The sequence below is a fragment of the Rhinoderma darwinii genome, chromosome 2 (genome assembly GCF_050947455.1).
Source record: "Rhinoderma darwinii isolate aRhiDar2 chromosome 2, aRhiDar2.hap1, whole genome shotgun sequence".
Lineage (NCBI taxonomy): Eukaryota > Metazoa > Chordata > Amphibia > Anura > Rhinodermatidae > Rhinoderma > Rhinoderma darwinii.
The window spans coordinates 406,278,596-406,306,560 of NC_134688.1; the positions used below are offsets into that span (position 1 = coordinate 406,278,596).

The 27,965-nt window shown below is 44.2% G+C and overlaps 2 protein-coding genes across 3 annotated transcripts in view; one reads left to right on the forward strand and one right to left on the reverse strand.

The window, feature by feature from the left end:
• Window positions 1-1,232: 1,232 nt before the first annotated feature.
• LOC142743398 (tricarboxylate transport protein, mitochondrial-like) overlaps window positions 1,233-27,965 on the forward strand; it is a 57,878-nt gene continuing 31,145 nt past the window's right edge. The window contains exon 1 of the mRNA XM_075854143.1: window positions 1,233-1,849. Coding sequence (XP_075710258.1) covers window positions 1,801-1,849 — 49 coding nt within the window. The 5' untranslated portion in view covers window positions 1,233-1,800. The remainder of the gene's footprint in view (window positions 1,850-27,965) is intronic.
• Window positions 3,863-27,954, reverse strand: TEKT1 (tektin 1). Of its 2 annotated transcripts, none has more exons than XM_075854139.1 (8): window positions 27,801-27,954; window positions 24,796-25,011; window positions 18,354-18,519; window positions 17,667-17,795; window positions 11,265-11,408; window positions 6,327-6,549; window positions 5,867-6,063; window positions 3,863-4,084 (listed from the first exon to the last, which is right to left on the reverse strand). In XM_075854139.1, exons 2-8 carry the CDS (start codon window positions 24,983-24,985, stop codon window positions 3,925-3,927), a joined length of 1,209 nt encoding a protein of 402 aa, XP_075710254.1. In that variant the 5' UTR covers window positions 24,986-25,011; window positions 27,801-27,954; the 3' UTR covers window positions 3,863-3,924. The 2 variants fall into 2 exon arrangements, with proteins under 2 accessions (XP_075710254.1, XP_075710255.1); XM_075854140.1 differs by lacking the exon at window positions 27,801-27,954 and adding an exon at window positions 27,627-27,793.

Sequence of the window (27,965 nt, forward strand, 5' to 3'; positions counted from 1 at the left end):
TTCGCGCATCACGCACCCATTGAAGTCAATGGGTGCGTGAAAACCACGCATGCCGCACGGAAGCACTTCCGTGTGAACAGCGTGATTCGCGCAACAGCTGTCAAACTCTGAATGTAAACAGAAAAGCACCACGTGCTTTTCTGTTTACAAACATCCAAACGGAGTGTCATAAAGATGGCGGCTGCGCGAAAATCTCGCAGCCGCGCCTCATCCGCTGATGACACACGGAGCTGTTATGTGCCTTTTGCGCGTTCGCAAAACGCCGCGTTTTTTGCGTGTGCAAAACGCACACGCTCGTGTAAATCAGGCCTAAGACAGCACATAAGGATCTAGCAGGATCCCTATGCGCTGAGTAAATGAATGGAGAGGAGTGCATGAGGCTGATTGGTCAGCGTCATACACTCCCCTGTACAACGCCCACTTGGTCTAAAGTAAAAATACGCCCACTTGAGCATTAAGCAACTCATTAGCATAAATCTAAAATCACTAATAAAGTGGTAAAAATAGATCGTTTTTTAAATAAAAAGCACTGCTGTCACCTACATTATAGCGCCCATCTCCTTATGTAGGAGATAGGCCACTTATAATGTGGTGACAGGAATTTTATATTGATGGCCTAGCCTTTTGATAAGTCATCAATATCAGATTGGTGGGAGTCTGACTCCAAGCACCCCCAACAATCAGCTGAGTGACGGGGCAGCAGCGTTCGTTGCCGCGGCCTCTTTAGTGTTTATCAGGCACAGTCCCGTACAATTCCGTAGCGGTTGTGCCTGTAAGGCTGGATTCACTACTGTCCCGTACTGAAAACATGATTATAGTACGGGATAGTTGTCCGGCAGCGAGGAAGGGACTCCTAGCATCGTACATAACTATGATGCTAGGAGCCCGGCTCCCTGCAATGTGTTCGGTCCGTGACTTGCGGCCGAAATACGTTCCGTCCATTACGGACGTAATGTGCTCGTGTGAATCCAGCCTTATTGTAGTTTAGTCCCACTCACTTGAATATATCCGGAACTGCAATCCCAGGCACAGCCGCTACGTAAGTGTACGGCGCTGTCCCTGTAAACTGGGAAAAAGCTGCTGCGATGTATGCCGCGGCCCCATCAATTAGCTGATCGGTAGGGGTGTCGGGAGTCGAACCCCCACCGATCTGATCTTGATGGCCTATCCTAAGGATAGGCCATTAATATAAAATCCCCAGACAACTACTTTAAAGAGGATCTGTCACTCGTTTATTAATGCCCTATCTCCTAACTAATCTAATATGCTGATAACTAGTGTACATTTTTTCAAAAACGTTTATAATTTGCAAAGTTATGAGATATTTTTTTAAATATGCTGTCCAATCAGTGTCATACAGTTCTCCTCTTCCCAGCCCAACAACACAGCGTGATCTTAAAGGGAACCTGTCACCAGCATTTTAGCTATAAAGCCAGCAATACCTGGTGAAAGTGGGTGAAAAATCATTGTCATCTAAGCTATAAATATGTTCTAAGTAAGCTCTGTACCTTTAGTATTCCGTTTTTCAGTGGTCCCACGCCGTATGCAAATGAGCAGAAAAGAGTCAAATCTTCATCCGAAAAGAGTCAGATTTTCATTCCTCCAGCATCTCAGAGTGGACTCCACCTCCTTCTTTTTGATTGACAGCTCCTTAGCCAGTTAGGGCCGGACAGGTGGCGGCGGTGGGCGGGGTTAAGAAGCTGCGTCCCAGAGGGAACAATAATTACCATAAAACGCGGGAAGAGTTTAAACGACGATATTTACAGACAGAGGAGGACTTCAGGAAAGAAGAGAACAGGAATGAACTCTGGACAGCTGCGGCCATTGAGGGGTCAGGCGAGTTTAACAGGTAAGATGTTGATGACAGGATCCCTTTAACCGTATATCACAAGTAATAGTACAATGAAATGCGAGGTAATAATAAGGGTCCTCTTACAGGGCCCGACATGAGTAGTGAAAACGAGTGTCGTTCAACGAGACAGCTTGTTGATCGGCGCTTGTTTGCTTCTTTCACAAGGAGCTATGTGTAACGTCCACTGCCGCGGACCGTCGGGATTACTCTCCCCCCGACGGATGCAGCCATGGGTCTCCTCCTGGGGAGGAGATGAGGGCCAGCGCTCACTGCCGCTCCGTTCTGCTGTGCCCCATAGGGTGCGTGCGCACGCTCGTGCCCAGCCTTAAAGGGCCAGCGTGCACACATGAAAATAATCATCAATTAACCTATGATCACCCCGGACTATAAAAAGAGCTCTGCCCTTTCACTCATTGCTCGAGCGTTGTGTTTACCCGTGTTAGTTTTGCAAATGGTCCCTTAGTGGTATCCTGTTCCCGTACCTGCTACCTGTATCCTGTATCCCATGCTACCGTTGTTCCTGTGCCTTGGAAAGTTGGAGTCGTGTTGTGCCATCGGTCATGCTTGCTGTGTTACACCATGCCTGGTGTCTGCTGCCAAGGTCCCATCTGAACCTAACCGTTACTACTGTCTGAACTGATACAGGTACCCTTGTGCTTGGACTATATAGACATTGACTTGGTACGCTGTTTGGCCAGCTGCTATCCCGCTACGGCGGTACGGCCCAGTGGGTCCACATACCCACAGATCGTGGCATTGAGCTTGGTTATGGTACTGTATATATGTACTGAGCTTTGTTCTGGTGCTGTATTTATGTACTGATTTGTTCTGGCGCTGTATTTATGTACTGAGCTTGATTCTGCCGCTGTATTTATGTACTGAGCTTTGTTCTGGCACTGTATATATGTACTGAGCTTTGTTCTGGCACTGTATATATGTACTGAGCTTTGTTCTGGTGCTGTATTTATGTACTGAGCTTGGTTCTAGTGTTGTATTTCTGTACTGAGCTTTGTTGTGGCGCTGTATTTATGTACTGAGCTTTGTTCTGGCACTGTATATATGTACTGAGCTTTGTTCTGGCACTGTATATATGTACTGAGCTTTGTTCTGGTGCTGTATTTATGTAATGAGCTTGGTTCTGGCACTGTATTTATGTACTGAGCTTTGTTCTGGCACTGTATATATGTACTGAGCTTGGTTCTGGCACTGTATGTATGTACTGAGCTTTGTTCTGGCACTGTATATATGTACTGAGCTTGGTTCTGGTGCTGTATTTATGTACAGAGCTTGGTTCTAGTGTTGTATTTATGTACTGAGCTTCGTTCTGGAGCTGTATTTATGTACTGAGCTTTGTTCTGGCACTGTATATATGTACTGAGCTTTGTTCTGGCACTGTATATATGTACTGAGCTTTGTTCTGGTGCTGTAATTATGTACTGAGCTTTGTTCTGGTGTTGTATGTATGTACTGAGCTTGGTTCTGGTGCTGTATATATGTACTGCTTTGTTCTGGTTCTGTATATATGAACTGAGTTTTGTTCTGGCGCTGTATATATGTACTGAGCTTGGTTCTGTACAACGCCCACTTGGTCTAACGTAAAAAACACGCCCACTTGGGCATTAAGAAACTCATTAGCATAAAGCTAAAAATCGCTCATAAAGTGGTTTAAAATAGATCGTTTTTCGAAATAAAAAGCATTACTGTCACCTACATTACAGCGCCCATCTCCTTATATATGAGATAGGGCACTTATAATGTGGTGACAGAGCCTCTATAAACATTCTGAACAGGGAATTTTTTTATTTAGAGTCCACCTAAATATAGGGTGTATTTGTAATATTGTAATTGTTTTATTTTATTATTAGAATAATTTTCCATGGCATGATACACCGCGATCCCCCCTCCCCTATGTCTTTGTCGGCAAAACGGAGAACCTGTTGTTTAAAATTTTAATCCCACTCCTGAATAAATGTATATAACACATGAAATATTTTCTTTAGATTTCTCGAGTTATTTTTTCCATTGTGAATTTATTAAAGTCACACATAAACTATTTGTTATTATAGTAGGATTTAGAAGTTGTTAATGGAGATAGCTTCTCTCATCTGCATACATATTACTTCATCAATGTACAGACTATTTTCCTTGACTTGGATCTCTTCTTCCAGAGACAGCTGGTTACGGATCAAACCTTTCAGCTCAGCTTCTGCCTGGCTCAGAGTTTCCCGCAGTCTGCAAAAGAAAAGAACATTCTTATTCAGAAAAGGGGCAATTTATTAAGACTGAGGTTTTTATATGCCCGTCTTAATAGAAAAAAAAATTGGAGTTAGGTGCGACCTATTTATTAAAAAGAGCAACAGCCTCTTAAAAAATGTGTTGCATCTTTCGGCAGGGCCATGAACCACAATTGTGGCGCAATGACTGTGGCCATGCGCCATACATTTCCCTCACGCCCCCGCCCATAAAATAAAAAGAAAAACACATAATCACCTCAGCGCTCCTCTTTTATCCCTCTGGTCCCCACATCACTTAAGCCCTTTTTATTTTTTTAGTATTATTTTTTTTATTTGTTTAACTGTCCAATGGGGAGGTGCAGTGTTAGTCTAAGGCCACATTCACACAACAGGGTTTCCCGGCCGGGTGCCGGCCGTTCATAAATCGGCCGGCACCCAGCTGCATTAGGAATAATAGACCCCTAATGGGGCTATTCACACAACCGATTTTTTGACGGCCGGGAAAACCGGCCGTCAAAAAATGGGACATGCTCTATTTTCGGCCGGGTACCCGGCCTCCCGGCTCCCATACAAGTCTATGGGGCCAGGTAATACACGGCCATCACCGGAATATACCCCGAGTGATGGCCAGGTTTTCCGTCGCTTGCGCTCTATCTCCTCCTCCTCACAGCGCAGAGTGCATGTGAGGAGGAGGAGTTTATGCCATTCGGAAGAATGGCTGTACGCTGTACACTGTGTGGCAGGGCCGGGATGTACAGCAGGCTCCCTTCCCCTGCTTGTTTTAAAAGCGCCCTGGCTCGGCGACACCTTCCATGGCGCCGCTAGCAGCTGCTGCTGCGGCTGCTACTACTGTAGCGACGCCACTATAGCAGAGCGGGGAGGTATCTCCCTGCTCTGCTATGTGCTAGCCCCACTTTTGCTCCTTGAAGGAGCGGAATCCCCGTGTTTTCGGGGATTCCGCTCCTGGACAGAGCGCTTGATGTCTCTGTCCATATCTGGGCAGTGACATCAGGGGAAACTCCTGAAGCGGAATCCCCGAACACATGGGGATTCCCCTTCAGGAGTTGCCGCTGATGTCACTGTCCAGATCTGCCCGGTCCGGAACGGATGCAAAATTTTATGCAAACCGGCCGGGCAAAATGGCCGATTTTACCGGCCGACACTCGGGCTCGGGTGGGACCTGGTCGTGTGAACCCCCGGTCGTGTGAACCCAGCCTAATTGGAGGGCAAGGTAGGAGCCCAGGTCAGGCCTCTACTTTGCTATGCCCCATAGAGTGAAATTTGCACTATAATTTACGCCAGCTTTCTGGCATAAGTTATAATGAATTTTTTGGGCCCTGGTTTTCAAGCCTTCTTTTCCTGAGGCCATGCCCCCTTTCCACAAAAATGGCGAGAGTGGCGCAAAAACATGCTACAGTTAAGACCCTTTTACACAGGCCAATTATCGGGCAAGCGAGCGTTCATATGAACGCTCGTTCCCTATCATTGCCCTGTGTAAACAAGGCAACCATTAGCCGATGTATGAGAAAACGCTCCATCATCGGCTGATCGTATAGTTTATGCAACAGGGAGATCCGCTGCCGACATGATTGAAGTGTATGGGGACGAGCGATCGTAGTAACAATCACTCGTCCACATACATAGCTACTTGCGAAAGGAGCGACGATCAACCAGCTGTCTCATTGATCGGCATTCGTTTTACTGCCAATATTGACCAGTGTAAAAGGACCCTTAGTTCAAAATTGTATACTGTAGGTGATGATCCTTATATTAGTCCCACCTGTCAAGATTTGTAGTTATTTCGTGGACTTCTCCGATAAGTCTGTATTGAACAGGGTCACGACATTGCTCAACATTAGGCCTCAGTGTTCGGGTCTCTAGACGACTCTGAGCCACTTTGATAGGTCCTTCTTTATCTGCAATGGCTTTCTTGATATTTTCTATGTTCTTTTCCTGGGAACTGATCTCATCCATAACCTTTTTGTAAGAAAGGATTAAGAATGGATATAATTAACATTTCACTGTAGACAATGAAATCAGTCTAATCACAGTCTTCATTATTGTAAATGTCGGCTAAATTAGTGCGGGTGAATATAACGCAGTCTTTAGGAAAAGTCTGGCTCAATAGAGACGTATTTGATTTTAACCTATGTTAAAGGGACACTAGTCACGCGAAAGTGACTAGTAAATATGAAAAACAAATCTATATAGGTTGCACATGACTGCACTATTTTTTTTACCTTAGCCAAGTGCACTTCCAACTTGTTTTTTGCATCCTTTGTCTCTGCTACACGTTTTTTCAAGGCAAAGTTGACTGTATCGCACTGCTTGCGCATGTCTGAGGCTGTCTCCGATAAGATGCTGTCAATCAAAGTCCGCAGTCCTACGGCATTGTTCCTCTGCTTTTCTGCTTTTTCTATGTTTGCATTGCTGAAATCTTCCCACTCTTTAGGTGCTACTGAGCTACAAATAATAAAAGAAGATAATATTGTCAGTCCTGTAGTCTAGATGTTCTTCCCTGACAAATATGCTTTATTGAATTATTATAACTGTTTAGTTCTTTGCTTTTTCTCTACATTGCCAAAAACCGAAAAAAAATTCCCATTAGAGGAACGATGCCAGTACAGGCGGTCACAACGCAAGTTCACTTATCTTTTGGAAATTTTGTGATAGTTTTAATGTTGTTTTCGAATCTTTTACCCATAGTAAAGAAGGGAAGCTGCGATTGCAAATGACTTTCTGTTGCTGTGTATTTCCAGCCGAAAAAAGCATTTTATCTAGAAGTACTGCAGTGGATATCTCAGAGGCGAATGCAATGAAGACAGGATCCATAGAGGTAAAATTAGGTTAACTGGATGGGTTACTGTGTAGCCCCAGCATTAAAGAGAAGTAGCTGTCGTATGACTATTAGGGCATGACCAGACGTGGCGGAATTGCTCTGGAATTCCGCTGCGGACAGTCCGCTGCGGAAATCCGCAGCGTACACATTTCTCCATTGCTTTCCACAGCTTTTTAGTGAGGTTTGTTTGCACGTTGCGGAAAACTCCGCTGCGGACCATAGGCTGCGGTGCGTAATTTGGTGTCCGCAGCATACACTGGTTGTTGCGGACGTATAGCGGACTTGTTACGGACTCATTGCGGAATTTCTCCTTTGACTTCAATGGAGAGTCAAAATTCCGCAATGAAGTTCGCAGATGTTATGTGTGCTGTGGAGCGTATTTGTTTTACGAACATGACATTTCTTCATTCTGGCTGGACCTATGTATTTCTAGGTCTACAGCCAGACTGAAGCCCCATGCACACTAACGTAAAAACGCCCGTAATCACGGGCCGTTATTACGGCACGGGCAGGCCCATAGAAGTCAATGGGGCTCCCGTAATTACGGGTGACTACTTGTGTGAACCCGTAATTACGGGAGCGTTGCTAGGCGACGTCAGTAAATAGTCACTGTCCAGGGTGCTGAAAGAGTTCAACTATCAGCAGTACTGTTTCTGCACCCTGGACAGTGACTTCCGTTCAAAATATACATCAACCTGTAAAAAAAATAGAAGTTCCTACTTACCGAGAACTCCCTGCTTCTTCCTCCAGTCAGGCCTCCCAGGATGACGTTTCAGTCCAAGTGACGGCTGCAGCCAATGCCAATCACAGGCTACAGCGGTCACATGGACTGCCGCGTCATCCAGGGAGGTCGGGCTGGATGTCAAGAGAGGGACGCGTCACCAAGACAACGGCCGGGTAAGTATGAATTTCTTTTACTTTTACTAGGGAAAGGGCTGTCCCTTCTCTCTATCCTGCACTGATAGAGAGAAGGGAAGTACTTTCACCTGAATACGCAACGGCTAGTCCGCATCAATTTAATGCCCATTTTAGGCAAAGCCGAAACAGAATCTGCAACGCAGATTATGTGCGGCATTGATGTGGACAGTGGCGGTAGAAATACGCCACGTCTGGTCATGCCCTTAGGGCACGTTTAGACGTGGCAAATTTGCTCTGGCATTCCACTCCAGGCAGACCCTGGTGGAAATCCACAGCAGACATTTTTTTCTAAGATTTCTATAGCTTTTTAATTAAGTTAGTGCAGACATTGCAGAAAACAACTGTGCGAAAACTAGCTTGCGGTGCAGAATTTACGTTCCGCAGCATGCACAGTCTGTTGCGGAGAAGCTGTGGATTTCCACGGCGGATTTCAGCCTTTGCAAAGGCTGAAATCTACAGCAAGTCTGCTGCAAAATCCGCCACGTCTGGCGGAAACGTCAAATATTCTAATTTTGCTACAGATTCATTGCACATTCACGTCTGAACATGCCCTTATCTTGCATGTGTTATTCCCATAATTAGTCCATGTTCACACATTGAGTATTCTGTTACGACTTACTCACGCATTCCATGCCTAAATCCTGACAGAATCTGCTAACATTCCGCCGGCAATGTATGTGAATGGGGTATTTTATACCCCATTTACATGCTTTGGAAAACTTCACGCGAAATAATAAACATGCAGTGGATTTTAAAATCCATAGCATGCGCTGAACTAGCAAGATACATGCCAAACACTGCAGAAATCCAAGTTTTGTGGTGCAGTTTTTCAGGGTGAAATTCTGATGCGGAAACTAGTGCTTGGAAAAAAAAAAATCTATAATTATCCCTGGTTGTCATAGCGATGTGTCGATCTGTTCTCCGTGCAGTCCGGCCTCCTGGGATGACTCTGCAGCCCATGTGACTGCTGAAGCCTGTGATTGGCTGCAGCAGTCATGTGAGATGAAATGTCATCCCAGGAGGCCGGCCTGGACGGAGAACAGAAGAAAGCGTCGCTATGACAACAGCCGGGGATAAGTATAAGCTTTTTCATTCATTTGAAACCAAAAAAAGGTGGTTTTTTTTATCATTTGCGATTTATGTGGCGGAATTGTAGCGTTTCTGCCGCAAAAGTTGCAACACTTGGCTATTTGTTGCAGGATTTACATTCCCATTGAATTCAATGGGGAAAACCCGCAACAGAAGAGCACTGCAATCTGCTTTGTGACATATTTATTAATTATTTGCACCATGCACATCAGGTTGTAAAAAAATGGACATGGCTTACTGCTTGGTTAGCATTAAGGCTGGATTCACACACAGCGTTTTGCTGCGTTTTTGGTAGAGTTTTTAATGGTGTTTTTCTGAGAGTTTCGTGGTGTCTTTTTTAGTACGGACAGATGTTACATTAAAGTCTATAGTAAAATATCAAATGCACTACATATAACTGCGTTTGTGGCGTTTTTTTAAAGCAATTTTGTAATCAATGGCGTTTTTCCCCAAACGCATGCTTTGGGTATGGCATTATTTTCAGGTGTTTTTCCCTTAGGCTTATCTATAGGACTTCATAAAACGCAAGAAAAATGCATGTACAAAATGACACCAAATTAAAAACGCCTTAAAACCGAATTTTAGATTTTAATAACGCAAATTTGTTTTTAGAAGCGTTTTTGAATTATAAGTGCCCTATCTCCTACATAATCTGATTGGCGCTGTAATGTAGATAACAGCAGTGGTTTTTATTTTGAAAAACGATAATTTTTTAGCAAGTTATGAGCAATTTTAGATTTATGCTAATGACTTTCTTAATAGACAACTGGGCGTGTTTTTACTTTTTACCAACTGAGCATTGTACAACGAAGTGTATGAGGCTGACCAATCAGTGACCAATCAGTGTCATACACTTCTCATTGTTCCAGCCCAGCTGCTTTCACTGCACAATCACACTGGAACAATGGGCTGGAACAATGAGAAGTGTATGACACTGATTGGTCACTGATTGGTCAGCGTCATACACACCTCTGTACAATGCTCAGTTGGTAAAAAGTAAAGACACACCCAGTTGTCTATTAAGAAACTAATTAACATAAATTTAAAATTGCTCATAACTTGCTCAAAAATTATCGTTTTTCAAAATAAAAACCACTGCTGTTATCTACATTACAGCGCCAATCAGATTATGTAGGAGATAGGACACTTATAATCTGGTGACAGAGCCTCTTTAAATAGATTTATTTTTTAAAAAGTTACAAAAAAGTTGCATCTCTACTTCACACAGACGCTGGCGTAGATAGAGTTGAGTAATTTTATCCACTGGCAGTGTTGTGACAGATTTATCAAAGGGGGCAAATGCAGCACCATATGTCCATAAAGTAGCCGAGATTTAACTTGGAAATTGGTCTAAATTATGCCTCTTAAAAAAAATAAAAAATAAATATGTTAGACTTTCCATTTATACAGTGATTTAAAGAGTACCTGTCACTAGTTCATATAAGTTGAACTGGTTTACAGACCTCAATAGCGCTGTCTCCCTGATTCCAGCGCTGTTTTTCTTTTTTATCTGGATATTTTTCCATTCCAGAGATATGGCCCACTGTTGTGTTGGCTCTCTATATGCTAGTTTGCTGTAGTAGCCAACAGGGCATACATTTCCCTCAAGTTGCCTCGTGCTGACTGGTCAGCATCATAGGCAGGGAATCTAGCTCCACCCCATTGACTAACTACAGCAAATTAGCAAATAGGGAGCCAACACAACAGTGGACCATATCTCTGGAACAAGGGGGTCCATGAAACAAAGAAAAACAGCGCTGGAATCAGGGAGACAGTGCTATCCAGGTCTGTAAACAAGTTCAACTTATATGACCTACTGACAGGTCCTCTTTAAGCATGATTTATATAGAGCCGGGAAAACTCCTTTAAATAGGTTGGCCTAACAGGAAAATACCTTTCCATATGAACTTCATAGGGGGGGATCGTCACCCCTCTATTAGAAGCGTGGAGATCTGTTCCTGATTTGAAGGACTTGGCATGACCATGTGTTACATAGTTGCCAATTTATGTGAATGGGCACCGAGTAATGCGGACCACTACATTGTTTTTTATTCATTTAAACAAATAGAACAATTTTGGCAAGTTTCAGGCGATTAAATAGCCATTTTTCCATACAAGCGGGAACTAATGATTAGAATATATATAACCAAATTTTACAAAAAATTAGATGAGGAGCATTTCCCCGAAACAAATGAAAGTATAGAGAAGTATACAAGAGATATATCCCTGTTTATAACATATTTTTCAGTGAATAGTCCTATTTTATTTCTGCATTATCAGCAATTGGCTAACAAGTGAACAACTCAACATTGTTGGCTGTGACATATCTTACTTTGCCTGAACTGTAACCACGTTGGAGGCATATGTGATGTCCAGGGAGTTGTTTGTTAATGCGCTGCAGTGATTATCCAGTTTCAATGCTACGAACTTGTCTTTTAGATCCTTCTCCAGCGCATATTTAGCTGATCGGCTCAACCTGCAAATAATGGGAATTGCTAGGACATCAATGTGCAGATAAGCATAAAAAAACCAAAGATAAGAAAAATTGTTTATATACGATAGTATATAACTGTAGTAGCCAGAGGTATACATAGAAATACTAAAATACTATAAAAATTCTAGATCTACAGATTTGATAGTGTTTTAGGCCTCATTTAGGCCTCATTTACACGAGCGTATTATACGCGCGTGCGACACGCGTGCTTTTCACGCGTGTCGTACGCACCTATAATAGTCTATGGGGCTGTTTAGACGATGCGTGAATTTTGCGCTGCGTGAGTGCGTTGCGTAAAACTCACGACATGTTCTATATTCTTGCGTTTTTCACGCAACACGCACCCATTGACTTCAATGGGTGCGTGAAAACAACGCATGCCACACTGACGGTCCTGCGTTGCATGCGCGAAAATCACGCAAGAGCTGTCAAAAGGATGAATGTAAACAGAAAAGCACCACGTGCTTTTCTGGTTACAAACATCCAAACGGAGTGTCAAATTCGAGATGAGCGCACCGAACTTTACCGGGTTCGGCCAAACTCGTTTTGACCGAAACCGGTAAAAAATGTTCGGGTACGCGACGTCAGGAGACAGTCACTGTCCACGGTGCTGAAAGCGTTAAACTGGTTCAGCACCATGGACAGTGACTTCCGCTCCGAAAATCCATGAACCTGTAAAAAAAAAAAGACGTTCTGACTTACCGATAACTCCGGTCCGAACTCCCGGGATGACAGTAAAGTCCAAGTGACAGCTGCAGCCAATCACAGGCCAAGCACAGGCTGCAGCCAATCACAGGCCAAGCACAGGCTGCAGCCAATCACAGGCTGCAGCGGTCTCATGGACTGCGGCGTCATCCTGGGAGGTGGGGCCGGATGACAAGAGAGGGACGCGTCACCAAGGCAACGGCCGGGAGCCCGGACTGGGGGAAGCAGGAAGTTCTTGGTAAGTATGAAAGTCTTTTTTTATTCACAGGTTGGTGTATATTGTGTTCGGCATTCACTGTCGAGGGTGCTGAAAGAGTTACTGCCGATCAGTTAGCTCTTTCAGCACCTTGGACAGTGACGGGCGTCGACTAGCCTCATCTCTATGATGGCGGCTGCGCGAAAATCACGCAGCCGCGCATCATACACGGATGACACACGGAGCTGCCAAGTGCCTTTTGCGCGCGCAAAACGCAGCGTTTTTTGCGCGCGCAAAACGCACACGCTCGTGTAAATCAGGCCTTAGGCCTCATTTACACGAACGTAATATACGCGCGTGCGACGCGCGTGCTTTGCACGCATGTCGTACGCACCTATATTAGTCAATGGGGCAGTTTAGACGATGCGTGAATTGCGCTCAGCGCGTGTGCGCAGAAAAAAACTCACGACATGTTCTATAATCGTGCGTTTTTCGCGCACTCACGCACCCATTGAAGTCAATGGGTGCGTGAAAACCACGCATGCCGCACGGAAGCACTTCCGTGCGAACTGCGTGATTCGCGCAAGAGCTGTCAAACTCCTGAATGTAAACAGAAAAGCACCACGTGCTTTTCTGTTTACAAACATCCAAACGGAGTGTCAAATTCGAGATGAGCGCACCGAACTTCACCGGGTTCGGCCAAACTCGTTTTGACCGAAAGCGGTAAAAAATGTTCGGGTACGCGACGTCAGGAGACAGTCACTGTCCACGGTGCTGAAAGCGTTAAACTGGTTCAGCACCATGGACAGTGACTTCCGCTCCGAAAATCCATGAACCTGTAAAAAAAAAAAAAAGTTCTGACTTACCGATAACTCCGGTCCGACCTCCCGGGATGACAGTTAAGTCCAAGTGACAGCTGCAGCCAATCACAGGCCAAGCACAGGCTGCAGCCAATCACAGGCTGCAGCGGTCTCATGGACTGCGGCGTCATCCTGGGAGGTGGGGCCGGATGACAAGAGTGGGACGCGTCACCAAGGCAACGGCCGGGAGCCCGGACTGGGGGAAGCAGGAAGTTCTTGGTAAGTATGAAAGTCTTTTTTTATTCACAGGTTGCTGTATATTGTGATCGGCATTCACTGTCGAGGGTGCTGAAAGAGTTACTGCCGATCAGTTAGCTCTTTCAGCACCTTGGACAGTGACGGGCGTCGACTAGCCTCATCTCTATGATGGCGGCTGCGCGAAAATCACGCAGCCGCGCATCATACACGGATGACACACGGAGCTGCCAAATGCCTTTTGCGCGCGCAAAACGCAGCGTTTTTTGCGCGCGCAAAACGCACACGCTCGTGTAAATGAGGCCTTAAAAAAATTAACTAAATCCAAAAATAGAAAGAGTGAAAAAGTGATGAATCATTATATCAACCCACATGGAAAAAAAGGGTCTATTCACATGGTGCGGTTAAATTGCGGTTTATTGCCGAGACTATGTCGAAATTGCGACAAAATGCAATTGTGCAGTAATTGCGGCAATAAATCATGATTTGACCGCACGATGTGAATAGACCCTAACTAGTGCAAAAGCTGGAGCTGTTGCCATAGAAAACAAAAATAAAATAGGAAAAGAAGAAATCTAGTCACAATAAAAAATAGTTCTGAATTTTGTCTACATTGGTTCCTATACCTGAAGCTTACTTTGTAATTCTTTCTCATTCTTTGTTGTATGATACCAAGCTACATGGGTGACACATGGTATAAAGCTGCCCATACACAATAGATCAATGTTCAATCTGCCAACAATCTAATGTATATGGAGGCCTCTCTACTGTCCCCCGATGGCAAATGTGACAAAGGAGGAAGAGGCTTATCTCCGTCTCGCAATCAAGCCGAGTGTGCATGTTTTTGGGGAGGTTGGGAAGATAGCGGATACCTTTACCTACATTGGGAAAGATTTTCTAAGGGTGTATTCACACGCACAAGTTTTTACCGCGATTTTGCAGTATTTTGGTGTGGTTTTCGGACGCAGAGAAAAACGCGGCAAAAAATTTGTCAAAACCGCACAGTGTGAATACACCCCTAAGGCTACATGTACGCGTTGCGGAATTTAGTGCAGAATATCCACATCAAAACCGCAGGTAAACACATGTAATTCCACAGGTTACATCTGCACCTAATAGTGCATTTTTTTCATTCGTTTTTAGGTTTGCTTTTTACATTTTGATGTGGAAATAGGTGCGTTTTTATGTTGCGGATTTTGGTAAAAAAAATTAAAACTAGTCATATACAATTCACAAGCGGAAACGCAAGATGAGTTGACATGCTGCAGATTTTAAAATACGCACCGCAGGTCTATTTACATGCAGAAAAAATCTGCAACGTGTAGATAAGATTTCTTGAAATCTCATTTACTTTAATGGTACTTGTATTATGCTGCGTATTTTCCGCACGAAAATACACGCCGCAAATCCACACATAATACTCATTGTGTGCATTTGGCCTAATACAGTAGTAAAAAGTTAGACAGCATTAAAGAGGCTCTGTCACCACATTATAAGTGCCCCATCTCCTACATAATGTGATCAGCGCTGTAATGTAGATAACAGAAGTGCTTTTTATTTTGAAAAACGATAATTTTTGACCAAGTTATAAACAATTTTAGATGTATGCTAATTAGTTTCTTAACCCCTTAATGACCAGCCTATTTTGGACCTTAATGACCAAGCTATTTTTTACGTTTTTCAATCGTCACATTCCAAGAGCTATAACCTTTTTATTTTTGCGTCGACATAGCTGTATAAGGTCTTGTTTTTTGCGGGACAAGTTGTATTTTTTAATAGCACCAGTTTTAGGTACATATTATTTATTGATTAACTTTTATAAACTTTTTTTTGGGGGGGGATTGAAAAAAATCGGAAATTGCTCCACTCTTTTTTGCGTCCTAAATCTACGCCGTTTACCGTGTGGTATAAATAACACAATAACTTTATTCAGCGGGTTGTTACGATTGCAACGATACCAAATTTGTATAGTTTTTGTATGTTTTACTACTTTTACACAGTGAAAACACTTTTTTTTCAAAATTATTTGTTTTTGTGTCTCCATATTTGAAGAGCCGTAACGTTTTTATTTTTTCGCCGATGCGGTTGAATGAGGGCTTTTTTTTTGCGGGACGACTTGTAGTTTTAATTGGTACCATTTTGGAGTAGATGCGACTTTTTGATCACGTTTTATCACATTTTTTTAAAGTCAGTATTCACAGAAAACAGCAATTTTTCCATAGTTTTTTATTATTTTTTTTACGGCGTTCACCGTGCGGGTTAAATAATGTAATAGATTTATAGTCGGGGTCGTTACGGACGCGGCGATACCAAATATGTGTAACTTTTTAACTTTATTTTGTTTTTTTAATAGTAAAGCATTTTGTAAGGGGAAAAGCTGGGTTTTTCATTTTTTTTCACATTTTTTTTTTTAATTAACTTTATTAAACTTTTTTTTCACTTTTTTACTAGTCCCACTAGGGGACTTTAATATGCGATTCTCCGATCGCTATTGTAATACACTGCAATACTTTTGTATTACTGCCTGTCCGTTTAACACGGACAGGCATCTGCTAGGTCATGCCTCCGGCATGATCTAGCAGGCATTTGCTCCAGGCAGACCTGGGGGCCTTTATTAGGCCCCCGGCTGCCATTGGAGACACAGACACTCGGCGATCGTATCGCAGGGTGTCAGTGGGATGAGAGGGAGCTCCCTCCCTCTCTCCAAAACCACTCAGATGCGGTGCTCGCTATTGCGCACCGCATCTGAGGGGTTAAACGTGTGAGATCGATACTAATATCGATCTCACACGGCAGAGCAGGGACGCTCCCAGCCCTCAGCTGCCTCTAGCAGCTGAGAGCAGGGAGATTTGACAGCTCCCTGCTCTGTAAACTTATTCCGATGCCGCGACGTAAAAAGTCTATGGCATCGGAATAAGGCCCGTTAGTGACCGACGTAGAAACACGATGGGCCGGTCACTAACGGGTTAATAGACAACTGGGCGTTGTACAGAGAAGTGTATGACGCTGACCAATCAGTGACCAATCAGCGTCATACACTTCTCATTCTTCCAGACCATTGTTACAGTGTGATTGTGCAGTGAAAGAAGCTGGGCTGGAACAATGAGAAGTGTATGATGCTGATTGGTCACTGATAGGTCACTGATTGGTCAGCATCATACACTTCTCTGTACAAAGCCCAGTTGTCTATTAAGAAACGAATTAGCATAAATCTAAAATTGTTTATAACTTGGTCAAAAATGATCGTTTTTCAAATAAAAACCACTGTTATCTACATTACAGCGGCGATCATGTAGGAGATAGGGCACTTATAATGTGGTGACAGAGCCTCTTTAAGCTAGACCAGAGGCAGAAACTTCTCCAAATTTATCACAATGGCGCACGATGTATGATAAATTTGGTGCCACTCGCTAGACATGTTAGACACTTTTCGCTTTCTTATACCACCTCATGGCTGGTATACTTTACACCAATATTTTATGATGCATTTTTTGACTCCTTTTAGCCCTCCCTTTTAATAGACACTGTTGAAGAAGGTGCCAAAAGTGTCTAAAACACATAAATAAATGAGGGTCACGCCATGTACGGTACTTTTTTTTTTACACAATTTGTGCCAGAATTCTGCCACATTTTGCTTAGTAAATCTCCACCATTGTCATTGTGACAAAATTGTTATTAGGCTGCTTTCACATACAGCGTTTTGCTGCATTTTTCCCAATACTACTGTTTATGGGCAGCCTAAAGCTACATTCAGATGAGCGTCGGCAACCTCGAACATGAAAAAACTGACGTCACATATAAAGACAGAGATCGATTGGTGATTTGTGGTTTTAAAGCTACACTTAAGATTAGGATTGGCCGCAATGTACCACATCAATCGTACGACTGATCGTTCATACAAACAATCTGACCATCAACATAGTTAAAAAAAGCATAATACAACAGAATGCGCTTGTGCAAAGTGACAAATGATCACTGGCCGATCATGCCACACACGCCTAGTTTTAGCCGGTGACGGGCGAAAAAATCAGACGTCACAGATCACTATTTGGCCAGACAGTAGTCTGCCGTCGCCCATCGCAAAGGATCTTTCACTTGTCATTTTAAAATGATGTTTTGTCAAAATCGGCTATTTCGGACAACGTTTATCTTATGTGTATGGCCAGCTTAACAACCTTCACTGACCAACTATGAATGATAAGTCATTCAGAAAACGGCCTTCTGAAATGTTAGTGTATGGCCAGCTTAAAAATGATTAGCTTGGTAAATGGTGAAATAACTTACCTGATCTGCTCAGTGATCTGCTCCAATGTCCTCTGTAGCAAAGACACCACTCCCTGGATCACTTCTACTTCTTTAATAAGCTCCCGTTCCACTTCATCATGAACCAGATCTATACCAACTCTTTTCTCTCTATAAAGTGGTGATCAATATGTTAAACGTACAGTATGCATTGGCACACTAGCCAAAGCAGAATGGTTGTAGGGAAGAATATATATCTTTTTAGATTATGTAGCCCTCGTTGAATTAGAAGATTTACAATCTAAATGATCGGATATGACACTGACACATCAGGGGATAGCATTAAAACTGGAACGCCGACCAATTCCCAGGCATAAAGATACTTTTACACAGCTAGAAAAACGAGCGCCACACAGCGAATTGAACGGCTCCTTTCACAAGGAGCGACAATCGTTAATGTATGGGGACGAACGATCATTACTATGGTCGTTCGTCCCCATGAATTTGCACCATGTTGGCAGCACATCTTACTCTATCCACAGGGAGATGTGCTGCCGACTAGCGAAAATTTCTGTTGGTTAACGAGCGTAGCCATAAACCCATCCATTCTGGGAATTGTTGGTGGCCCCAGCTTACGGATCATCACCAATGTTACTTTATGAAATTTCTCAATGACATGTCAGAAGATATGTTTATATGTAATTCCGCTTTAAACATTCCTGTTATTACCTTTCAATTAAACATTGTTGTGCTATGGACAGGGGCTCCATGCAGCTCTCCAGAGCTTTTTCCAATCGGGTCTTATATGCCAGCAACTGTTCTATATCATTAGATGTGTCTTCAAGCTTGTCGTCTAACTCTTTCTTCCAAAACTGGATTTCGTCCAACCTCTGCTCTGTGGAGATAAATGTCACAAGCCGGACGCTTATATAGAAAACTACGCTTAGTACAAGATTTTCTTCTAATTGGCACACAACTTGCTGCATGATTGTAATGCATTTCATTGGGGCCATGGATACTGCAATATAGAGATACGGCAGTAAATGGAAAAATAATTTCTTATACAAAGTAGGCAGTAAATAACTTTGGATATTGTCAGAAGTCAGATGCTGTATATCAGATCAAAAATCCCTGTGGCAGCATTGGCTGTAAAATAAATTGTCAATATATATACAAGGCCCCGTTCTAGAGATAGGTGCGGCTCAAAGAGGTGGGAGCCGCATCTATTGGACATTTATGGCATATCCTGTGGATATGCCATAAATGTCCAAGATGCGAAAACCTCTGTCTATGTTCACACAGAGTATTTTGCAGGAGGAATATCTGCCTCAAAATTCTGTTTGGAAGTTTGAGGCAGATTTTCCTCTCCCTGCACGCCGATTTTCGCTGAGTTTTTCGCGGCGTTTTTCGCCCGCGGCCATTGAGCGCCGCGGGCATAAAACACCGCGAAATACGCTTTCTCTGCCTCCCATTGAAGTCAATGGGAGGTCAGAGGCGGAAGCGCCCGAAGATAGGGCATGTCGCTTCTTTTTCCCGCGAGGCAGTTTTACTGCTCGCGGGAAAAAGACGCAGACGCCTCCCATTGAAATCAATGGGAGGCATTTTCGGGCCGTTTTTGCCGAGTTTTGCGACGTTGTTTCCGCGTCAAAAAACTCGGCAAAATACTCAGTGTGAACATAGCCTAAGGGTCATATCCCCGATACCACCGGCAATACTGTTTTTTTCCTCTAAAAACATCCAGACCTGAATTCACAATTTCTGATGGTTGTAATTGGAAACAGTAGAAAAACTTATGACAGACACAAACACAACAGCTTAGCATTTAGTGGGAAAGCTAGGTTTTCATAATCAAATTACTGTACAGACTACATTTTACAGAATGCAAATTACCAGATTAAAATCTGTGCAGATCTGTGCAGACACTAGGCCGGTGCAGCGATTGCCGATCAACAAGATATCAGTGATTCATAACTGTGACATGACTTTATTTCCAATAATGAAATAAAGCTATCGACTGTTTATAATACTATATTCTCACTTTTAGATTGTTTACAGTGACCAGTAAAGCCTTCTGTACACCTTATTTTTATTTAGGATGAAAAAAACTGACAATTTCAATTCTTCAGTCATTGGGGTGTATTATGGTATTTTTATGTGTTTTACAAGCATTGTTTTGGTTTAGATTGTAAGTGGAGTTTTTTGTATTGTTGAGGTAGTATACGCAGGTCCGCCTTAAAGAGGCTCTGTCACTACATTATAAGTGGCTTATCTCCTACATAAGGAGATGGGCGCTATAATGTAGGTGACAGCAGTGCTTTTTATTTAGAAAAACTATCTATTTTCACCACATTAGGAGCGATTTTAGCTTTATGCTAATTAGTTTCTTAATGCCCAAGTGGGCGTGTTTTTACTTTAGACCAAGTGGGCGTTGTACAGAGGAGTGCATGACTCTGACCAATCAGCGTCATGCACTTCTCTCCATTCATTTAGTCACCGCATAGTGACACTGTGTTGTTCACGATGTGCTCTCTTATACTGACATATTAACGTTACTGAAGTGTTTAGACAGTGACTAGACATTCCTTCCAGTCAGGACGGGATGTCTATTCACAATCCCTGCACTTCGTTAATGTTTGTTTGGCACTTACAGCAGAGCAAAGCGTAATCTCGCTGTAACCTGTCATTTACAGTGAGATCTCGCGAAATTACGCTTGCTCTGCTGTAAGTACCAAACAAACGTTAACAAAGTGCAGGGATTCTGAACAACGTTAACAAAGTGCAGAGATGTGCTGCCGACAATGATAATCTTTTACTTTTTTAAAACGATACGACCAGTAGATGATCGAGTGTTATATTAACGCTCGTTTGCCCGATAATCGTCCAGTGTAATACCCCCTTTAGGCTATACTGACACGACAAAAATGGCTATTAAAAACGAATTAAAAACTGATGAACTGTCAGTTTTTCATGGCCGTTTTGCCTTATGAGTCTCCAAATTTTCATCCATTTTAAGTCCGTCGGACCATTTTGAATGGCCGTTTGTCATCTGTTTTTCATGGCCATTAAAAAAAAAACAGATGGATTTAATTTTTCAGAGTTTTTTTAATACCACAGTGCTGCAATGCGCCTGTAAATAGTGCCACAGTCCCCACTGTAGATAGTGCCCCCTTAGATAGTGCCAGTGCCCACATAGATAATGCCACAATGCCCACATAGTGCCACAATGCCCAGTATAGATAGTGCTAAAGTGCCCACATAGTGCCCCTGACCTCACTGTCGATATATGGACAGTGACATCAGGCATTCTCTAGGAGCGGATTTCCCAGCCAGAGGATCAGCAACACTCTAGCCGAGGATTCCGCTCCTGGAGGGAGCCCCTGATGTCACTGTCCATATATGGACAGTGACGACAGGAACTTCTCCAAAAGCGGAATCTCCGGCCAGAGCGTCGTCAAAGCTCTTGCCGGCGATTCCGCTCCTGCAGGAAGCCCCTGACATCACTGTCCATATATGGACAGTAACGTTAGGGGCTTCGAGATGCCAAAATCCCCAGCCAGAGCATCGTCAACACTTTGGCCTGGGATTTCGCATCTGGAGGAAGCCCATGACGTCACTGTTCATATATGGACAGTGACGTTAGGGCCTTTGAGATGCCGGAATCCCCGGCCAGAGCGTTGGAAACATTCTCACCAGGGATTCCGCTCCCGGAGGGAGCCCCTGACGTCCCTGTCCATATATGGACAGTGAGGTCAAGGGCTTACCCAAGACAGCAGACCCTGGCCAGAGAGCTTGCGATGCTCTGGCTGTGGACTCCATAGTTGAAAGCCCTGATATATATATATGGATAGTGATGTCAAGGACTTCCCCGGGCTCAGCACTTATAGTAGCACTGCGCCCAGGGAGTCCTCTTGTGAGGGCCAGGATCAGTTTTTAACGGTCGTCACAAGGATTGCTTTCTGAAAAACGGCCATTAAAAACTGATCCATTGTCTTCTATGTGCACGGTCTGGCATGTTCTATTTTTTGACAGCCAGTATTCACGGGCCTTTAAAGAAATGGCTGTGTGAATACACACCTAGAACTCCAATGTTTTGAAGACGGCCGTTAAAAAAAACAAACAGCTGTCACACGGCCATTTTTCACAGTCGTGTGAATGTAGCCTTATCAAAATCTGATGCAAAGGAATCTTGAACCAGTTTCCCATAGCAACCATTCAGATTCCTGCTCTCATTTTTCATAAGCCTCTTTTTGTAAAATACTTCTTTGGGCAACTGCTTCCCAGGGCCGCCATCAGGGCAGTACTAGGGGTACTTCTGTCAGGGGGCCGGACCAAATGTAACTAAAAGAGGGACCCACTAGCTGCTGCTATCGCGTGCCACCGGCCTGCCGCTAATTATAGCCTCTCTGTCCAACCAGCTTCATATTGCAGGGGCCTGTTTTTTTTTACCACATTAAAGTCATGGGGGCCCAACTCCCCTGCACAAAAATGGGCCCGACCGCCCCGCTCCCTCCCGCACCCGCCCCACCCTCTCTCTTTTACTTACCTCCTCTACGTAATAGTATAGCTGTGTGAGGAGAGGAGGAAGAGTCAGGTCACGATTTATAATGTGGCGGCGGGAGTTCTCTGAGCCAGCTACTCTGAGCCTGGAGGACTGACTTGCTGTGCTGGATTCACCGCCTGGAGCCAATGTCTGGTCATGGGACGACGAGGCCTGGACTTGGAGCAAGCAGCTTCACTTTCCTTCTGACACAGTAAGTAAAGTGTCTGAAAGTACTGAATAAGCTGCTGCCTGTCTCTTAATAGGCAGTTGCTTTAGTAAAAATTTTAATTGTTAATTTTTTTTTTGCAGATGTCTTTCCTTCCTTTTTCTCTTGGTTCAAGATATTCAAAGATAAGTGGCACAAAATGACCAGCTTTGGAAAAAAAAATTGTGTTAGGCCTTATTCACATCTGTGTCGGGTCATTCCATTGTTCAGCTAAAGGGAATACTGGAAGCAACTGTTCCGTTGCACCACGGACACCACCGGCGGCCGATGGAACCCATTGACTTTAATAGGTTCTGTCGACTTTCCGTCATGGTGTCCATAGTTTTACCAGAAACAATAGCGCAGCATACTGCGCTATTGTTTCCAGTCATCTCTGCCAGATCTGTGACTGAGGCCCCTAGCGGAGCCTCTAACGCACATGTTAACAGGGCCTTAGGCCTCGTTCACATCTGTGTTGGAGGCTCTATTAGGGGCCTTCATCCCAGATCTGGTCGAGAATACCAGAAACAATAGTGCAGCATGCTGCGCTATTCTTTCCGGTAAAACTATGGACATCTCAACAGAAACCCGACGGAACTCATTAAAGTCAATGGGTTCTCACCGGTTTGTTTGTGGATCCTCTGTGTCGTCTGGGAGATGGTGCTTGTAACCCAGGGCAACGCTTGGCACAGCGGGTTTAGAGGCAGTCAGATAAAAAGGCTAGAAGTCAGGACAGGCAGCAGACGTCGTAATGGGTATGGATAGCAATCGGTCAAGGCAGGCGGCAGGCAAGGATAGTACAAGTTCAGGCAGAGCTCACAACGGGAAATCCAGACAAAGGCAGAAGGCAAGGTAACAGGGAAACGGGGTACAGGGAAGCTCACAGGGATAACTTGGTTGAACAAGCAAGGATCTGAGGGGGGAGGATCCATAAATAGTAAGTCTTAGGCTTTTGGCACGCGCTGGCCCTTTAAGAAGGGAAGAGTCTAGTGGCTGCAGCCGCACATCGTGGATGACGGCCGTAGAGGGAGATGAGAGATGCAGTTACCTGACGATGCCCAGAGCCTGCAGAGCGTCCGGATCGGGTGAGTGGAGCTCGGGATGAGCATGAGGGCATGGAGGGTACAGGAACCGGAGCAGAGGCTGTGGAAGCAGCAGGGAATGGCGCGGCAGCCGTTACACCGTGGTGCAACAGAACTGGCACTTCTGACGGAGCAGTACAAAAAAATCAACACAGGTGTGAACCCAGCCTTAGAAGTTGGGCATTATGAGTAAAACTTTTTTTTTAAAAGCTGTTCATCTTGCGCTACTCATCTGGGTTTATCTTGAACCAAGAGGAAAGAAAACAACGGACACATATTGTATGTCAACTGCTATTCCCCCCGCCCTTTCCCTAAAGAGTCATAATTAATAAAAAAAAAAAACTTCCGTGCCATTTTCCCTCGGCCTTAAAGGGGTTTTCCGAGAATTATAAATCACCTATCCACAGGATCACCTCTGGGATCCGATCAATCGTGAGAACGGGGGTCCTGAATCCCAAGATCCTCCTCACCCCCCCCTCTGCAGTGAGAAGGAGCTTGAATGGAGCAGTGGTCAAGCATGCGCCCACCACTCCATTCAATGTTTATGAGACTGACAGAAACAGCCGAGCGCTGTACTTGTGTGGTTTCGTCATTCTCATATACATTGAATTACTGCCGCTCAATTTATAGACATTATCGACTGCTGCTCAATTTGAGGTCCTCCTCACTGTGGTGGGGTGCAGTAAGGAGGATCTCTGTGTTTGGAAACTCCCTTCTCATGATCCCAAAACAAAAAAAACTAAATTAAAAACGGCAAAATTATTGTTCACCTCCCTGGTGGCCTATAGTTGCTTGATGTCATCAGTGTTTGTCCATCTGATGGCAGTGAAGGAGGTGGGGGCATGTCTTAGACTTGCAGACAATTCCTATATGTAGGTCTGAAACATCTTGGGTCCCGTACAATGGGGACCGAAATGAGAAAATGGAGCCAGAAGCAAGCAACTGAAGGGCATTATATGGTGCTGGATGGGGAACCGTTAATGGGCAGGGGGGCCCAGACAATTTGGCTGTATGGGGCACTGAAATTCCTGATGGCGGTCCCACTGCTTCCCATTTCCTTTCCACAAGTTTTGATAAATTTTCTCCAATGTCTGCACATATTTGTATTCCGGGAAGTATAATCACCCAGCATTCCTTAAACCAGAATGGAATGCTGGGTGATTTCTACTCTGAAGCCCGTAGAATGCAGGTCTTGACTACAATACAAGATCAGTAATTTACAAAGAATTTACAAAGTTACTTAACTGTTCACATAGATTACTTTTTCCGTAAACTGTAAAACGGTGTTCATTCAAAGGCGGAGATACACTTTACCATTGGAGTAGGTTACTACTTAAGTCATACCTAGTTTCTTGTTGACATCTTTTTGAGTTTTCTGTGTTGTCTTTTCAATCTCATCAACCAGTCTCTGACTTTCAGCAACTAGCCTTTCAGATCTTGACCTCTGAACCTCCGCACTGGCATACTGAGTCTGGTTGGCAAGGCTCCACTCTTTAGGGAGAAACTTTGATGGAAGTTGAACAAGCTTGGCCATTATCAGCTGTTAATTAGAATCTGGGACTTGAGAGAAAAGATGATGCTTTTAGAATACAAGTATATGCGGCATGATAGGTGGATAAGGCCTCATTTACACGAGCGTGTGCGTTTTGCGCACGCAAAAAAACGCTGCGTTTTGCGTGCGCAAAAGGCAATTGACAGCTCCGTGTGTCATCCGTGTATGATGCGCGGCTGCGTGATTTTCGCGCAGCCGCCATCATAGAGATGAGGTAGTCGACGCCCGTCACTGTCCAAGGTGCTGAAAGAGCTAACTGATCGGCAGTAACTCTTTCAGCACCCTCGACAGTGAATGCCGATCACAATCTACACCAACCTGTGAATAAAAAAAGACGTTCACACTTACCATGAACTGCCTGCTTCCTCCAGTCCGGTCTCCCGGCCGTTGCCTTGGTGACGCGTCCCTCTCTTGTCATCCGGCCCCACCTCCCAGGATGACGCGGCAGGCCATGAGACCGCTGCAGCCTGTGATTGGCTGCAGCCTGTGCTTGGCCTGTGATTGGCTGCAGCTGTCACTTGGCCTGAATTGTCATCCCGGGAGGTCGGACTGGAGGAAGAAGCCGGGAGTTATCGGTAAGTCAGAACTTCTTTTTTTTTTTTACACGTATATGTATATTGTGATCGAAAGTCACTGTCCATGGTGCTGAAACAGTTTAAGTCTTTCAGCACCGTGGGCAGTGACTGTCTCCTGACGTCGCGTACCCGAACATTTTTTGCCGGGTTCGGTTAAAACGAGTTCGGCCGAACCCGGTGAAGTTCGGTGCGCTCATCTCTAATTTGACACTCCGTTTGGATGTTTGTAACCAGAAAAGCACGTGGTGCTTTTCTGTTTACATTCAGGAGTTTGACAGCTCTTGCGTGATTTTCGCGCATGCAACGCAGGACCGTCAGTGTGGCATGCGTTGTTTTCACGCACCCATTGAAGTCAATGGGTGCGTGTTGCGTGAAAAACGCAAGAATATAGAACATGTCGTGAGTTTTACGCAACGCACTCACGCTGCGCAAAATTCACGCATCGTCTAAACAGCCCCATAGACTATTATAGGTGCGTACGACACGCGTGAAAAGCACGCGCGTCGCACGCGCGTATAATACGCTCGTGTAAATGAGGCCTAAGGGTGATAGGCGTCATATTATCTTTAACAACACACAAGGCATATTAATGAACAGTTCACTGATTCATGAGACAATGGTATAATGTTACCTGCTAATACATAATGCATAGACAGCCGGGTAACTTTACTAATCACCCAGTAATCTGGTGGATTTATTTAAAGAGGCTCCGTCACCACATTATAAGTGCCCTATCTCCTGCATAATCTGATTGGCGCTGTAATTTAGATAACAACAGTGTTTTTTGTTTTAAAAAACGATCATTTTTGACCAAGTTATAGGCAATTTTAGATTTATGCTAATTAGTTTCTTAATAGACAACTGGGCGTTTTTTACCTTTTTACCAAGTAGGCATTGTAAAGAGAAGTGTATGACGCTGACCAATCAGCATCATGCACTCCTCTCCATTCATTTACACAGCGCATGGGGATCCTGCTAGATCCTTATGTGCTGTCTTAGGGTATGTGCACACACACTAATTACGTCCGTAATTGACGGACGTATTTCGGCCGCAAGTCCCGGACCGAACTCAGTGCAGGGAGCCGGGCTCCTAGCATCATAGTTATGTACGATGCTAGGAGTCCCTGCCTCTCTGCAGGACAACTGTCTCGTACTGTAATCATGTTTTCAGTACGGGACAGTAGTTCCACGGAGAGGCAGGGGCTCCTAGCATCGTACATAACTATGATGCTAGGAGCCCGGCTCCCTGCACTGTGTTCGGTCTGGTACTTGCGGCCAAAATACGTCCGTCAATTACGGACGTAATTAGTGTGTGTGCACATACCCTTATACTAACACATTAACAATACTGAAGTGTTTCGACGGTGAATAGACATTCCACGGGATGTCTATTCACAATCTCTGCACTTCGTTACTGTTTCTATGGTAGTTACAGCAGAGGAAGCGTGATCTCGGTGTAACCTGTTATCTACCGTTTAATCTCGTGAGATTACGTGTCCTCTGCTGTAACTACCACAGACAGAGTAACGAAGTGCAGAGATTGTGAATAGACATCCGGTGGAATGTCTATTCACTGTCTAAACACTTCAGTATTGTTAATGTGTTAGTATAAGACAGCACATAAGGATCTAGCAGGATCCCTATGCGCTGAGTAAATGAATGGAGAGGAGTGCATGATGCTGATTGGTCAGTGTCATACACTCCCCTGTACAACGCCCACTTGGTCTAAAGTAAAAACACGCCCACGTGGGCATTCATCAACTCATTCGCATAAATCTAAAAACGCTAATAAAGTGGTAAAAATAGATAGTTTGTTTAAATAAAAAGCATTACTGTCACCTCCATTATAGCGCCCATCTATTTATATAGGAGATAGGGCACTTATAATGTGGTGACAGAGCCTCTTTAAGGTTTAAAATAGGCTGGTCCTTAAGGGGTTAACCCTTTGTGGGCACCTTAGAGATTTCCCTGCTTACAGTGTGACTTTCTCATGAGTGTCTAGCTCATTATAACATGATTACATCATTGTGACTGCACACTGTACTTACAGTTCCTTTTTACGTGTCCTGTGCCCCCTATAGCTGTGTCCCAGCACGTGCTCCACTGTATATATCTCTATTGAAGAACATTTCCAGCCCTTCTCTACATATTTCTAGCTTGATACTTTTCAAGAGATTCTGCAGCAGCTAAACGTGTTCTAACTAAAACATCAGGCTGGATACCTGGTGCGGTGATGTTCAGCTATGAGGATTTTGTGCGTTATTCCTTCTCCTGCGTCTTTGCTGGGACTGCAGAGGACCAAGGAGCCGTTCCCCGCTGCTCATTCCCTGCCATCCAAACAAGCCGGTTTCCATGGAAGCAGGACGCGTCTCCATGACAACATGGGC